General features: G+C 42.7%; 1 protein-coding gene across 1 annotated transcript in view; it reads left to right on the forward strand.

Moving 5' to 3' along the window:
• Nucleotides 1-16321, forward strand: part of TNKS1BP1 (tankyrase 1 binding protein 1) — a 128196-nt gene extending 111875 nt beyond the window's left edge. Inside the window, exon 10 of the mRNA XM_075349353.1 lies at nucleotides 8085-16321. Within this exon, the coding sequence (XP_075205468.1) occupies nucleotides 8085-8142 (58 nt within the window). The 3' untranslated portion in view covers nucleotides 8143-16321. The remainder of the gene's footprint in view (nucleotides 1-8084) is intronic.
• Nucleotides 16322-17339: the final 1018 nt, after the last annotated feature.

Genomic DNA, 17339 nt, shown 5'->3' on the forward strand with positions numbered 1-17339 from the left:
AGGAGCATGTTGTGTGGACAGGAGAGAAGTAGTCAACAGTTCATTTTACTGATGAAAGCAAGTTTAATTTATTTGGGCCTGATGGGAAACATTATGTTTGTGGACAAACTGGGGAAAGACTGAATCTAAAGTCTGTTAAGAAAGGTGATGGAGGAAGTGTCATGGTTTGGGGATTGTTTTTTGCAGCAGGAGTTGGACTTCTTAGACAGCTACATGGCAGAGTGAATGCAAGTGTGTATCAGAACCTTCTTCAAGAACACGTGGTTCCTTATTTGCGTTCATCACTCAATCGGTCAGCAAATTTCATGCAGAATAATGCCCCCTGTCACACCGCACAATGGGTAAAGCAGTTCCTTCAAACAGAAAACATTGAAACAATGACATGGCCAGCCCAGAGTCCTGATCTAAAGCCAATAAAAAATCTCTGGAAAATCCTTGGTGACAAATGTTTGGCCAAGAAACCCACAAGAGTCAAAGAACTGTGGAAGAGACTGGAAGGAGAGTAGGCCAAAATCTCACCAGAGTAATTTGAGAGACTAATGATCTCTTGTGGCCACAGATGTGCTGAAGTCATTCAAAGCAAAGGCCTGTACACTTTCTACTGATTGGTGACTGTTGTTACTTACGTGCCCGCGGGGTCTGTGGGGGAGGGGCTGCCCGACACCGGGCCGGTTTTGGGATGTCACAGCAGCCTGGCCCGGTTCCGTGACCCCGTCGGTGTCAATTAAAGATGGAGAGATGGGGATAGTAGTTATTCGTGACGCCACCTGTGGTATGCGGCCAGGTATTAGCCGCCGCTGTGGGAGGTTTTCTCTCTCTCTTCTAGGGCAGATGGTGGCGCAGCTTGAGTATTTCAGCTTTCCACAGGTGGAGCTAGACCCCAGGGAGGATGTGGGGAGTAGTAGTCCACTCTAATGATGGAGCGCGGGGTGCGGGAAGGATTGGACGACACAGCGGTTGCAGTTCAAGTTCTTTACTCACTGAAATGGCACCGCCTTTTCACTGCTGGACTCCACTGTCATGAGCTCCAGCCGACCCCGGATAGTTCGGAGGTCAAAACCGGTGTTTCTTTCAGTGAGCCCTTCCTCCCTGCGCCGTGTTGTGTGAGTTTCCGCGGCTTGAAACTATGCTGGGACCCAAGTACTGGGAGTTGTTCTGTTCCCCGTTCCGTATAGCAGGCAGCGCGAGTTCGTAGATGGAGCCGCCCTATAGTCACGACTCCTGGCTCTATATCCTGCTTTGCCCCGGAATCTGTGTGTGGGCCAGAAGACTTGAAATCCTCTGCCTGGCGGATTCTGCTGGCGAGACTTGAAGTGCCCACCAACCTAGGGCTCTGCACCCTGAGGTGGGCGCTGGTCCTGAGGGAGCTATCAGCTCTCCATTCAGCAACCGTGTTCTCCTGCGTCTCACTTGTTTCCTGTCCTGGACTAGACTGCTTGTAAGTGTGTGTGTGTGTCACCTTGCTCCTTTGTGTCTCGCTCCTCCCCCCCGGGTTCCTGGACTAGTGAGCAGAGGGTCCACTACATTAGTGATGGCCACCCTCCAATGTCTCTGCCCCAGCTCAGTCTCAATGAGATGGCAACTAACTGTGTGTGTTGTGGTGATTTGTGGTGGTTTTACTGGCGATGACCTCTCTTGTATCCAAGATGAATACTGCACCTCTGGTGAGGTGCAGTACCCTGTGACGACTGAAGCCTCAGGGGTGCCACATTACCTTCATAAAACTTAGTTATAATCTTTCTCTGTGCTACAGTCAATTCTGTGCTCTAATTACGATCGTTACATTTTGGGCAAAATAAAGGTTTAATGTTGGTAAACTTTGGATCTTTTGTAAAACACTGTTCCAGTGGCATGGTGTACCCCTTAAAAAACCTTCAAATGTTGATCAATGTCTAATTTCTGAAAAAAATCAAGTGATTATACATTGCTTTATAATTTTGATCTCCAGTGTACATCCAAACTGTATTATAGCAGCAGGTAAACCTATAGAAACTGAATACAGCTGTACTAAAGCAGTGGTTAGACCTATACACACTAAGTACACCTTTACTATAGCCGCAGTTACCCATACAGTATATACACGGGTATACCTGTACTATGGGAGGCACATCTGTACTAATAGTAAACAAATTCACTGAAATTATGTCATATCTCTCAACAAAACATCACAGAAAAAAACCCACAATACCTATAACTGGTCACAATACTAATTTACTGCACTGCAGGATGCAACAGGACCCCACGATAAAAGGCGCAGATAGCATCATTATTTATGGTGTGTAGTGGTTCCTTAGCATTAGATAGATGCAGACAGATGAGGCAGATATAAGGTGATTACCTATCTGTGTGACCGGCACCTCATACTTTATACAAGCCTTATCCATGTGCATCTATAATACTAAGGAACCACTCGCCTTATGGATGATTGCTCATCACTATTTTGCATCTGTGCTATTCTGATTGAGTTCTGGTTCAGTGGTTGTTTTTATTACCCCTGTACCACAGCAGCAGGTGCACCAACACAAGCTGGATACACCTATACTAAAGCAGCAAGGGCACCTATACCCACTAAGTACACCTTTACTAGCAGCAGTTGCACCTACCGTACAGTATATACATTTGTACCATCGCAGAAGGTACACCTACACATACACTGAGTACACTACTACAATAGACATACAGTACCTGTACAAAAGCCGCAAGTACTGTATAAACACTAAGTACACCTTTAGTATAGCAGCAGATATACCTATACACACTACATTTATCAGTTCACCTATATTATGGAAGCATGTACATCTTTAATATACCTCCTAACTTTAAACAAGAAAGAACAACCATACTGTGTTGTGCATAGTGCTCCTGTTACGGTTGCTGCGAGCACTGGAGACTATGTCCAGATTTCTTGCTACTGCACATGTGCGAGTGCTGGAGACTAAGTCCAGATTTCTTGCTTCTGCACATGTGCGAGCGCTGGAGACTAAGTCCAGATTTCTTGCTTCTGCACATGTGCGAGCGCTGGAGACTAAGTCCAGATTTCTTGCCACTGCACATGTGCGAGCGCCGGAGACTAAGTCCTATCTTGGAGCCATTGCACATGTGCGGGTGACATCATCGCTGACACGAGGTCACATGTCTCTGACACCTTCTATGCCGATTGGTCGCTGGTCATGTGCTTGTGACGCCTTGCTCGGTGATAGGCCAGCATGACGTCACTCCTGTCGTTCTGGCAGCGGATTGGCTCTGGTGTCCTCCATCTTGGATGAGGCACAGAGTCTATATAAGACGCTGACACACGCCGCATGGCGCTCAGTCCTCTTGGTTCATGCATAAGAGTAGACGCTCTGTGCGCGTTCCTCTAGGCATTCCTCTGTCTATGCTAGGTGAGCGCTACCGGCAGGGTAGCGTTCTTATACCTTACAGCTTCGGCTGCTGTCCGTATCCTTACCTCTTAGGGGAGCGGACATAGGCAGGTGCCTGAGGCACATGGTCTGGCTGGGCCTTGTGATTCGACTCGTAGGTGGACGTTGCCGCTAGGGTAACGTTCCTTATACTGCGTCTGGCAGTTGTTCGTATCCTCGCACACTGGGGGAGCGAACAGAGGTAGGAGCTTTGTGCGGCTTACGCTGCTGTTCGTCTCTTTTGTACCACTAGAAGAGCGGACCTAGGCAGGTGCCATATCTAGTGGTTCGTGTCCTCGCACACTAGTGGAGCGAACGCAGGTAGGAGCTTTGTGCGGCTTACGCTGCTGTTCGTCTCTTTTGCACCACTAGAAGAGCGGACCTAGGTAGGTGCCATTTCGCACACATTGCCTTTGTCTCTGTGATTATTAACAGAGATCAATCCACACACCCTCCAAGTAAGGGAGGAATTGCTTTACTTACTTATTATATCCTTCTGTGAGTTAACAGAGGTATTGCACTCTGCCATAGTCTGCAGCAAAGTCTTTGCACGGTGGACCCTGACTGTCTGATACTCCTTTAGGTTATTATCAGACAGACCCCCGTAACAGCTCCACAGCAGTTCATATTTTATGCTAAGCCACTTCCCTAAGCTCACCCAGTATTTTATGTGCACCCACACAAAAGTATTGCTCCGTGAGGTCCATTAGTGTTCCCATAAAGAGTGTTACCAATAACAAGTCCCCCACAGTGCCCCCACACTCAGCACAGTATTATACCCCCACAGTAGATTCCTCATGCATAGTATGATATCTTCAATGCCCCCTCACACACAGTATGATGCCCCAACACACTACATTCCCTAACACATAGTATGATGCTCCCCAAAGTATACTCCCCACACACAGTCTCTCTCTCTCTCTCTCGAGAGAGAGAGAGAGAGATAGAGAGAGAGCAGTATGATGTCTACACAGTCTGCCACACACAGTATAATGCCCACACAGTTTATTCACCCTGACATTGTATTATGCCCACACAGCACACTCCCCCACACAGTATGATGCCCCCACAGTACTTTCCCCCCACATACAGTATGATTCCACCGTAAAGCCTACCACATAGTATGATGCTCCACAGTAGATTTGCTTACACAGTATGATGACTTCACTGTACATTCTCCCTCACAGAATATGATGCCTCCACAGAAAATTCACCCCACATTACCCCACACACATACTATAGTGTGCCTTAGTCAACATCACATAGTATGATTCCGCCATAATTTCCGTTACAGTATGATATCCACACAGTGCCTCTCACACAGTATTATGCCCCCACAGTCCCCCTCACACAGCATAATGCCCACCACAGACCCTTTCATACATTATGATGCTCACCACAGTTCCCCTTAAACAGTTTAATGCCCACCACAGTGTCCCTAACATATTAAGATGTCCAGCACAATTCTCATCAGGCAGCTAATGCTTTCCCAGTCCCTTCTACACAGTATAATGACCCCACAGTCCCCCTTGCACAATAAATATTCCCTCACATTCCTTGTCACACAGTATTATGTCATTACACAAGCATCACACTTGGCTGTCACATCCCTGCTCACTGCTCCTGAGTTACTAAATTGGTCTCTGGGCTACCTGCCTTCAGGTCATGTAACATTATCAGGTCACAGGATCCGAAGGTGCTTGATGACTTTCAGTCTCTATCTAGACAGAATGGTGAAGGGTCTCTTAGTGCTTTACTAAACCATTATATTCAACTTTATCTATGTCCTGAGCATGCAGATGGAGTTGAAGTTGAGACATACCCCTGATCTCCCGAAACAGCGAGACAGCACCCCAAATTCAGCACTCTCTTACTGGATTGGGGACAGATTGGAGATTATGCTACACACACTGGGTACATCTGTATATCTGTACTCTATAGCATCCGGTACACCTATACACACAGGGTACACCTATACTCTATAGCAGCATATATACCTGTAGGCCTTACTATAGCAGCAAGTACATCTGCACACAATGGATACACCTATACTATAGCGGCAGATAAACTTGCACACACTGGGTACACCTGTACTAAAGCAGCAAGTACTCCTATGCGTAAGAAGAGCATTTGTGCCATCGCAGCAGGTACACCTATACACACTGGTTACATCTTTACTATAGCAGCAGTTTTAGCTGAACATACTGGGTGCAGCTTTAGTATAGCAGGAGGAACACCTTCACACACTAGGTACACCTGTACTATAGCAGCAGGAATACCATCACACACTGAGTAGACCTTTACTATAGCAGCAGGTACACCTGTACACACTGGATAGGTAATCCTGTAATAAAGCAGAAGGTACACCTGCAAACTGGATACAGCTTTTGGTATAACAGCAGATATACCTGCAGACAGTAGGTACACCCGTACTGCAGCAGCAAGTACACCTACACATACATTCTACACCTGTATACACTAAGGGCATCTGTGGTATAGCAGCAGGCAAACCTGTATACACACTAGGTGACAGGGTCGGACTGGACCACAGAGGCTTGAAGGATGCTCCTGTTGATCCAGGCACTTGCACCTGCTGGCACTCCATAGATATAACACTTGTGTTTCAACGATGTGTTCACTGCTCTCCCTGGTTGTCTAACTCTGGGAGCAGCAGTGACATAAAAACCTATCAAGATGGAACAGGGTCTGTTCCCTACCACTAGTGAGCAGCATCTGCAGCAGACAATCCTGTATCACCCTTGCCTGAACCCTTTCTCCTTCTGTATTACCCCTGACTGACTGAGCTCCCTTCTCCATATCATTCCTGACTGAGCCCCTTCTCCCCTATATAATATAATAATATAATATGTATTCATTTATATAACACCTGACTAAGACCTTTCTTCTCCTTGTATCACCCCTGACTGAGCCTCTCTCCTTGCATCATCTCTGACTGACTGGGCCTCTTCACCCCCTATATCGCCCCTGACAGAGCCTCTCTCCTTGTATCACCCCTGACTGAGCCCCTCTCCCCATTTTACCCCTGATTGACTGAGCCTACCTCCCCCTGTATAACCCCTGACTGAAGTCCTTTTCCCCCTCACATACAGTATGATTCCCCCCTAAAGCCTACCACATAGTATGATGCTCCACAGTAGATTTGTGTGGGCCTACCTCCCCCTGTATTGTGTGGGCCTACCTCCCCCTGTATAACCCCTGACTGAAGTCCTTTTCCCCCTCTATCACCCTTGACTGAGCCCCCTCTCCCCTATATCACCCCTATAGCCCCTTCTACCTGTATCACCCTTGACTGATTAAGCTTCTGTCCTCCTGTATCAACCATGGCTGAGCACCTTCTCCCCCTGTCACCCCTGACTGACTGAGCCCCTTGCCTCCCCGTATCACCCCTGACTGACTAAGCTCCTTCTACCTGTATCACTCCTGACTGATTGAACCTCTCTCCCCCTGTATCACCCTTGACTATGGTTTTCATCCCCCACCACTAACAGATAGTGATGCTCGAATAGTAAGATATTCGAGTTCAGATTATTTGTACCGGATATGGTACCTAGTACTATTCCATTATTCATCATGAATAACGAAGCTAATGCACGTCAATGGGGAACCTGAGCATCTTAAAAAAAAAAATTCTCGGGTTCTCCATTGATTTGCATAGGTTCCTTATTCATGACGAATACTGGAATAGTACTAGATATTAGATACGGATAATCCAAACCGAATATTTTACTATTCACTCATCACTAGTAACCAAATAAGACCCTTCATTAAACGTTATGGCCTCATAGGTAAAAGAGATTTTCGTAACATGAATGGGGGATGTGAGGGAAAGCTCTCTTTTGATATCACTCCAATGTCACACATAACAGATTTAGGCCCCATATCCACTGTTAGTATATAATATACACATTCACATAATGTATTTGATATAGAATTTCTTTAATGGAAATCCATTGTATTACCATATGTTATATCCTGATATCACGTTTTACCACAAAACTGGTGGTCTTGCATATATTTCTATGTAGCTACATAGTGGACCCCAAGAATGATTTTCTCTGGTGGGCCCAGGGTACTAGGTGCACATGAATAGTAACACAAACTCCTAAACCTTCATGTTACACCTGTATTACAGCAGCAAGCACACCTACAGTATACACATTGGATCCTCCTGTGCTGCAGCGGTAGTTGCACCTATACACTCCCCTGGTGTCAAGACAGCCACAGATTTATACACTTAATTTACAACATATTTTCTTCCTGCAGCCGCCCATAGGAGGATCTTCTTACTTATACAGCTAGTAATGAGGTCAATGAGAGATGTATATGCAATGAGCGCCCCCTACTGGGAATAAATTATATTAACCCCAAGAGCACCATAATTCTCAGACCAGCAGAAATGATAGAAATTGGCATCTAAACCAATAGATGCATTTTGTTTTTGCCTTCTTGGGCACCAACACCTTTGGAAAAAGACATGAATGACCCCAGCCTTAAAAATGAAACCCTAGCAGTAAGCAAATTCCTTGTTATAGACATCTTTTCACCCTTCCTACTGACTGCAATCTAAGGTGTAACTATTGTGAATAAGTGTGGTCCCCCTGCACACTGTGTCTGCTGTAGGGGGCAAATATACATTAATCATGATTTTCTTACCTGTTTCAGCCATTCTCTCGGCTGGCTGCAAGCGCTAAAGAAAAAGAAGAAAAAGCATCCAAAGTGAAGATTGTCTCCATAGGCAAGAGGAGACTGGCGTCTTAAAGTCTGAGAGTCGAGTGTCAAGTTCTGATTATATGCTGGTGGATCCCATTTGTTATATCGATTATTTCTAAATAATTTGGTAATGTGTGTGCTGCATAACGGGCAAAGCAGCTACTTAAAGAAATTCCATGAGCTTTTATATGTTTAAAGTATATGTTCATCTTTCAGTGCTGATTAAATTTGTAATATATCTGTCATTTATTTTCCAAATTCCCAGCTTGATTATACATTTCTGGTGGCCGCAGCTCCTACTAGAGGAGCCTTAGCGAGTCCCATAGACAATGAATGGAGTGGTGGTACGTTTGCTCTATCACTGCCCCATTTATACAGAGCTGCAGACTGGTCAAGGCAGTGGAGCCCCAGCTCTCAACAAGCTATCACATGCACAGTGAACAGTAAGTGATAACTTAGTACACCCCCTTTAAAATCATGCTGCAGATAGATTAATTTAAATTCTATGTATACACCTTAAAGGGTTGGTCAACTCCTCCCTTGGTGCATAATTAGCGATTTGATAGTGGTGGCTATTTAAAAAAGGTCTTATGAACAAGCAACTGGCATGATGCCATTCACTAGAGTCATAACACCATAAAAAAAATATAAAAAAAAATGTATTTTATTGAAAAATTTTAAAAGAATTTTAAAATACAATTCTTCTGTTATAATTGCTGGGAACAATGTGCTTATCAACACAGGGGTACTGAAGTAAGGCAGGGACAAAATAGATTGAAGGTAGTAAATAGCTACTTATTAAGCTATGTAAAAATAGTTAAATGTGAGCAACAAACACTGGAGACACTGAAAAAAATTAAAAGAATAAATAAATATCCATGAAGTGCTTGTCAATAGAGTACATATATGCTCAAATAGTAATAAAATGCAGTGTATATTCTAGTGAACAGTCTCTAATAGACAGGTGAAAGTGTGCTAGTAGAGTGAAATAATGCTCAATTAAATGCCGTAAGCAACTATGCTGCACCATGAACCACGGGGTGACGCAATATAGAAGAGTAGTAAATACCTTGTACAGGGTCTATGAAGTTTGCCCGCCTTCTTCCCGACGCGCGTTTCATTGTGTGTTTGACTTCTTCAGGGGATGACAGTGATGAGATGGTTCATACATGCCAACTTTCTGAAAGTGGCATCCAAGAGACTGGAACAAAGACATTTTTGGCACAAGCCCCTTGGCATGCTACAGCCCTATATGTGCCTGGTCTTCCCTCATGACACACCCAATCTCAGTCTTTTAAATGTTTCTGTCCCTACTTGTAACAGGACATAGATGATTTGTTGACTCATCCTTGAGGTCTCAACATTTTCCAGGAGCCTTTTGGATATTTCCAAGAGTGTTGGTAAGTAAAAGATTACCGTTTCATATTGTATAGTAGCAATAAAAAGATATTAAAATAATAAAAAAATAATAAAGTTTAAAAAAGAGAATTTTTAAAAATAAAAGCCAAAAACTCAAAAATAAACATGGAGACAACAAATTTAAAGAATATTTCAAAAATATAAACTTTATACCTGAAATATAAATTATATAGTTTATTAATTTATAAAACAGTTGAGGAGAAATTAAAACAGGCACTGGTAGAAAATCAATAACAGATGTAAAAGCTAGGTATAGTCTACTGGACCAACAGTAAATGCAACAACGTGGCACAAGTAAGTAATAAAGAAGTACTCTGTTGCTTTATTACTAGACCAAATTATGTGTCAAAGTAGTTAATATACATACAATCTATTTTATGTTTTTTTGTGAACAACTACAGACCTTCCCTCACGAATATTAAAGAGGTATTGCTTAGCTCCCAACCGTCCCGAATCCAGTATGTTACTATAGAATTCATTGCTCACTAGTACCTTCTCTTTCTAGGTATCTGTTTGTACATACTTGCATTCATTTAATTAACTAATTCTTTCACATTTGTTAAAGTGTGGTCTTCCCCGGGATTCAAATATGCAACCTCTTGCATGACAGTCAGCAACTGTAGCAATGAGCCACATTGGAAGAATTTTCTCTGTTATTCGTCATTCCAGGCACAGTGTACTGGTAAATGAAGGGTTGATCCGGCTCAGTGGAGTTAAAATTTTTACTTTTTATTGGCTCATATAAAAATGGTAAACTTCCCAACCTGGATATTTACCATGATTTTCGTATGATCCAATTCAAGATTTTAACTCTGTGGAGCCTGATCTACCCTTCATTTTTCTATGGGGCACAATGAATGGTGTCAATCAAAAGTACAACTCATGCTGCAAAAAACTAGCCCTCATATGGCTATATTGAAAAATAAAAATGTTATGGCTCTTGGAAGAAGGGGAAGAAAAAACAAGAGCACAAAAACTGAAAATTGCCTGGTGGTGATGGAGTTGAATCCATTAAAAATCTAACACTGAGGCTGTGTTCACACCTAGTGTAAATGCTCTGTTTTTCTGCTGTTTTTTATCTTCATATTTCTGCTGCTGTTCACACCACACTATGCAAAAATAATCCCTAATTATTGCATTTTTGCTGTTGTTAATTTATGCCTTTTCCCTCTAATTGATACGTTTCTGTTTCATTGTTTTTGCTGTTTTTTTTATAGTGCAGAACATCTTTGATCCTGTACTTAAAAGGAGTGTCCCATTGACAAAGTACATTTTAATTAATAGATCTTGGAATAACAAGTTCAACAATTGAATGTATAAAATAATGTACTTGTGCTGAGACACTCTTATAAATATCCCTCTACTATGTAGTATCTTATTTGCGGTGTCCGATCATACAGATCTGCTTTAGTTCATGGACGGCACGTACCATAGCTCGTGGTCAGGAGAGAAAGCAGAAGAGAATCTACAGACACCACAGCAGAGAGTCACAGCTGCTTCTTTCTGTGACGGAACACATTTCCCTGCCTGTGGTAATACACTTCCCTGCCTGTTTTATCACAGGAACGATTATTTCTGCCATGTCACATATCCTGTGAGCTCATCATAAATCAAGTTAGTGATAAATGATCTCAGTGGCTACCGGAGCTCCTACCTCACTGACTTTAAGTATGTATAACCTCCAACCAATTTATTTTCTATGGGACAGCTGGAGAAAGAAGTGATCAGTGCTTGGCCTACTCCAGCTATCCCATAGACAACATCCCTTTCTCCGGCATTGGTAGAGCCCCGTTATATAGCTAAATAACTTTTAAAGGAATACCCCTTTCACCTGGTCAACCACCTTCTGAGACACAATTTTTATAATGAGAAGCTAAAAACCAAACCCCATATCCAAGGCAATGAATTATATTATGGTTACTTTTTTGCCCTTCTCATATCCAGTTTTAATTAAAGAACTAACAAATTAAAGGGAACAAAGGCACATCTCAGATGGTAAGTCATGTGTAGACCCCAATGCTATCATGTCAGCTGCTTAGGACGGCCTAAGTATTCACAATTTTCCTAGAATTATCACATATATTTTTTCTAATGGGCACATTTTCTTCTTACATCAGTACTATAACTATGAAAACGCATATATTTCATATTATTGTCTTGAGATTCTAGTAATATTTATTAATTAATGATAAGTTAATGATTTCTGCAAATTAGACATCCTGAGGGGAAATGCTTGAAAAGCTTGTGCAAATGCTGTGCAATATGCATCCACAACCATTACCAGCTTTATATATCATTCAGATGTTTCCATTGGTAGTGATGTGTTTAATGTCTGGAGCTCTGTGGCAGGCAGATGTCCGCCTAGCTTATCTATGTGTATACATGGACTATCATGCTCTAATATGTGACTAGTAATGGTGGTGGGTTTTTAGTTTGCGTTTTATGACTGGAGACTGATTTTAAGGGGTCGTTCATAGCTTCCATTTAGTTTAGCGCTTAAAGTGGGGAAATGTGGGTCCTGATCTAATACCAGCAATAATGTATATAGTATATTTGCCTTAAAGGGGTTGTCCAGTGAAAATAAGTTATCACATATAGGTGATAACTTGCTGACCCTGGTGGGTGCCTGACTCGCACCGATCAGCAAAACAGAGAACTTTTATTACCGCCAGGAATCTTTAATTTTTCTTACAAAATAGTGGGGCAGGTCAGATGCTTGAATGTTGCTTCATTCATTCTTTAAATGGCTGCCAGAAAGAGCGAAGCACAGCACACGGCAGTCCCATCTGAAGTTACCAAAGCGGAAGTCGAGCATACATACTACCCCTCTATTCTAAAGGGAATGATAGTCCACTGTTCTGACAGTTGGTGTTGGTCCCATTGGTCCTGCTGATAGGTGATAACATCGTTTCACTAGAGAACCCTTTGTATGCATAGATATCTGTCAATTACTGAGTAACACCACTCACTAGACTCTTAAAGGGATACTCTGGGAATTATTCTAATGGCCATGTCCTCATAAACTATAAAGATGAGATACATAATGCTGTTCCCCACCATCACAATATCTATAATTCAGTATGATGCTGGACCTGCTCCTTGGTGCTCCTCCTCTCTTGTGGGATGTTAAATCACACATCAGTGGCTGTGACCTGCTCTACGATGTTTATAACAGCTAGCCCTCTGCTCCAAGACCGCAGGGAAGCAGATATTTTCTGGGAGCTATAACTTGGATACAAATAGTCATTACACACCTGATTAAAATTTATATCAATTTTATTAAACACATACTTTAATAAAAATTATTTTCATGACCCTTGAGGAAGTCAGTGGTGCGAAACGTGTGGTGTGGCATTGTCTAGGTGCATGGATAGCTGGTGTAGGGATAGCTGGTGGAGGAGGGCTAGTTTTGGATTAGAGGCAAATAGGCAGGGTTTATTGCCTTACAGTCCTTCAATACTGTACTGCTACAACATAAAACAAAAACCCTTTTCAGGGCTACATATTTTCTTTTCCCTATTAATACTGGAAATTTTGCAGGCATATATTCTATACCTCATTTAAAATGCACCAGGCGTGCGGTTAGGGTTGAGGAAGTGGAAATGCTCCTGATCCCACACTTGGACACTCCAAGGAGCTTTTTTCATTTCTATTTATTGATTCTGGCCTCTTGCCAGGGATATGAGGATATTTTGTGTAGAGGTGATAAATATTTGAGCAGCCTCAGTCAGAAGAAAGCAACTATGGGGAATGGCAATTATTGTCTCGATGTGGTAGATGATGATGATGATGATGATGAATCACACTTGCCAAAAATGGATGTTGTTAACTCAACAAGTCAGGAAGAGGGTGGACGTGGAAGACTAAGGGGTGGACAATTAAGTTACTGACCCCACCTGGGAATGAGACATGCAGAGCGAGGACAGCAGCGCAAAGGGGGAGGGACAGTGGTGTGACCAGAGTAAGAAGGTGGGTAACTGTTCCTCATAGCACCCACATGCGGTAGATTCCCAGTCCAAGAGTTAGGTGTTCCCCAGTATGGCACTTTTTTAAATCAAGTGCGGCCAATAAAAGAATAGTCATTTGCAACCTGTGTTATACCAAGATCAGCAGGGGCCTGACCACTACCAGCCTGACCACCACTTGCATGCTCAGGCACATGTCATCAAAGCACCCAACTGGGTGGGCCAAATCCTCCAGTCCACAATCTGTGTCTGTGGTTGACACCACTGCCTCTTCCCCTGTATTACATGCTTGCCAATCCCATGTCCAGGATGCAGGCGTGCATGCCTTCCACCCTGCACATTCACAAACACCATTAGAAACCACATCCGATTCTTTGTCCCAGCCTTGGAATGCAAACTTAAATACCCAGCCACAAACCCAGAGGTCCAAACACTAAATGGGCACTTTTTCAGGCTGCTTACCCTTAAAATGTGGCTTTTTAGGCTTGTGGACACTGAGACTTTCATGACCTGGCTATTAAGGGGTGGAGGAGGTCTTTTTTATGTCATTTCAATTTTGCCTTATATACAAATCATTATACAGGAAAGAATGTTTCTTAACATTTTTTCCTGTAAAATCCATTTTATATTCGGTTTTGTATGTTTTATTGTCTGTCCGAAGAGGTAGATTTATACTCTGACTACATTGTCCAACCTGGGAGTCAGAGATGTGTCCAGGGATCTTCCCCATGTTGTTCTTGTTCTATTTGAGAGCTATTTACATCCACTTCAGCGATTTTCCTGCTTCCCCTTGAGCGTTTTCCAGAAAAATACTTTAATTTCCATTATACTCGTTACTCGAGTCAAGCCTGTCCAAGTGTCCGACCTGCTCAATTCGAGTACCGATCACTAGAGCCTTTTAGTGCTCACTCATCACTTATCTTGATCTTTACATTCATGCTGCATTCCACTGACTTTTTGAAACATGTCTTTATATATGGATTACCCTATACATAATGTAAATAATTACTGTGTGGCACATCCCTCACATCGTATCACCTGTGATCTGCATGCTGAAACCATTTTTATTATAGTATGTGTTTAATAAAATTGATCTAATTTTTAATCAGGTGCGCAATGACTCTTTTTCTCAAATCATATTCAGTGTAAGGGGAATTAGCACACATATGCATTATGAATTTGAATATGTGGAACTTTATTAAAAAAATAAAATAGTAATCATCATTGGGGACTGTATGTTACTAGACACCAGCAGCAGGCCACGCACCCTGATGTGATATAACATCCCAGAAGAAAGGAGCACCAAGGAGCAGCTTTATCATCACACTGAACTAGGCCCCTTCACACTTCAGTAATTCTGGTATGTATGTGACAGTTTTTATACATACCAGAATCACGGACATATGCAGACCCATTAAAATGAATGGTTCTGCGCACACATCAGTGATTTTTCACTGACCGTGTCTCTGTGCAGCATACACGTTTGTCTATGTGCTCCGCATGGGGATAAGTCCGGTTTCCTGGCATCACTGATGTCCCACGGACCACACAATGGTGTGATCCGTGAAACACGTACCAGAAAAATCATGTACATTTAAAATGAAAAGCTTTATACTCACCTTCTCCAGTGATGCAGTCTCCAGCGCCTGCTGTCTCCTCCTTCCAAGCCGGATAATTATGGTCATGAATATGCAGTTATACACTGCACAGCTGATCCAGAAGTAGCTGCAGATGGGAGACAGCGATGGCTGGAAACAGCATCCAGGAGAGTTCAGTACCACAGACAGCAGGAGCAGGGACAGGTGAGTATAATAAGTGCCTGATCTCTGTGTATTATCATGGATAGCACACAGAGATCACACGTGTGCCATAATCACTGCACATGGAGGAAGATATGCACCTTTAGCACGTCAGTGAAAAACAGACATTTTTTACTGACGTGTGAAGGGGGCCTTACAAGTGTTGGGAAGGAGGGGAACAACACTCTGGATCTCATATTTATAGTTTATGAGGACATGTATTTTAGATTATATTTTTTATCTCCTCAAAGTACCCCTTTAAGCTCATATTCATTTTAAAGAATATGTTGCAAGTATACTGAATCTTCTTCCATATTAATATATCAATCTGCTCAGCTCGTTAAGTGCTATAACATGCTGGCTGCAGATAGTACCATGTGTTTAGTTAACAGGTTCAGTCTAAGCCATGCGCAGAAGTGGTTGAGCAAAATTCAAAATCTATGTAACAGAGTTGGTGCCAGCCATTCCACCGACCATGACAGTGTTCTGTGGCTATTGCATGTGAGTGGGAGTACCACCTCTTATCTGTCTGTGTCTACTGCTGTTCTATTGATTAGCCAGCCTGGTGCATCTTCATCATTGCGGTGTGACGCATATGTGACACTCAAATGAAGAGCCGTGGATCCAGTCACGTGGTACTCCCGATCCCATGCAATGGTCGATGGAATAGAAGGTGCAAATTGATTCACCCCAGCGCTACTATGTAATATCTCTACATAGCCATAAAGATGAAGCTTTGCATGCCCATGGACTTTATTATACCCATACAGCACCTGTCACACTTTACTACTGCCGTGTGAAATGCCACTCGTGGAAATAAGACTTTTATATTGTAACTTCTATATCATTGTTATTTTCTATATTATACTTTCTGTTGTACAGCAAATAATTCTCTTTTTATTGTTAAAGCCTCTGTAAGCTGAAGTGAACCAAAATTATGTGCCTTTGGGTGCTGCCTACAAGTAGCACACTGATGGCATGACAAAATAAACATGTATAAAGCATGGCTGTCATCTCATGATTTCCGTCCATCAGCCGAAGTTACTACTGTACTAATGTTAGCTATATGTGCAACTCCCCTGGCTTTCTGGCCTAAGGAGGGAGCGTCGTTTATCTACCATGGAAATTGTATTAGGCTATGGCTACATTTCTGTTTATTAACTCCAAATCACTGCAGGTGTAATAGAGAACAAACATATCATGGCACACCGTCTATATCAATGCTTCTCAAATGTATCAATGAGGTGCCCAACAGTACTTGATGAGGCATTACATGCCACCCAACTTATACATATTTAGTAATACAATATTACTATCCAGAAAGTGATGCTTCTATCCTGGCATTATTTCTGGCACTGCAGTTGGGACTGTAAAAATAACCATGTGACCCCCCCAGGCTGAGAATAGCAGCCCCCAGCTGTCAGGTTTTATCATGGCTGGTTATCAAAATTAGGGGGACCATACACTGTTTTTTGAAATTATTTAAACAATTTTAAAAAAGCCGCATGGGGTCCCACTTATTTTGATACAGAGCCAAGATAAGTGCATGACTGATGGTTACAGTCTGTAGCTGGCTTTACCTGTGCTGGTATCAATACAGGGGGGACCCTACGCCAGTTGTTTTATTTATTCATTTTATACCACGATATAGTCCCAGAGACAGTGCCTGTGATTCCAACCAATCACAGACACTGTCTGAGGGCGGGTTCTGACTACAGCCAATCAGATACGCTGGTGGATGGGAAAGCAGAGAATATTTATTAGAGATAATTGTCGGACCTGGGAGTAATGCTGCACCAGCGGGGACTCAGTAAGTATGTACTGCTTTAAGGGCGGCTTTGCACACTACGACATCGCAGGTGCGATGTCGGTGGGGTCAAATCAAAAGTAACACACATCCGGCGTCACTTGCGATGTCGTAGTGTGTAAAACCTTTTTGATACGATGAATGAGCGCAAAAGCGTCGTTATCGTATCATCGGTGTAGTCTCCGACATTTCCATTATTTGGCAGCAGCGACAGGTA

Source organism: Anomaloglossus baeobatrachus, chromosome 5 (genome assembly GCF_048569485.1).
Source record: "Anomaloglossus baeobatrachus isolate aAnoBae1 chromosome 5, aAnoBae1.hap1, whole genome shotgun sequence".
Classification (NCBI taxonomy): domain Eukaryota; kingdom Metazoa; phylum Chordata; class Amphibia; order Anura; family Aromobatidae; genus Anomaloglossus; species Anomaloglossus baeobatrachus.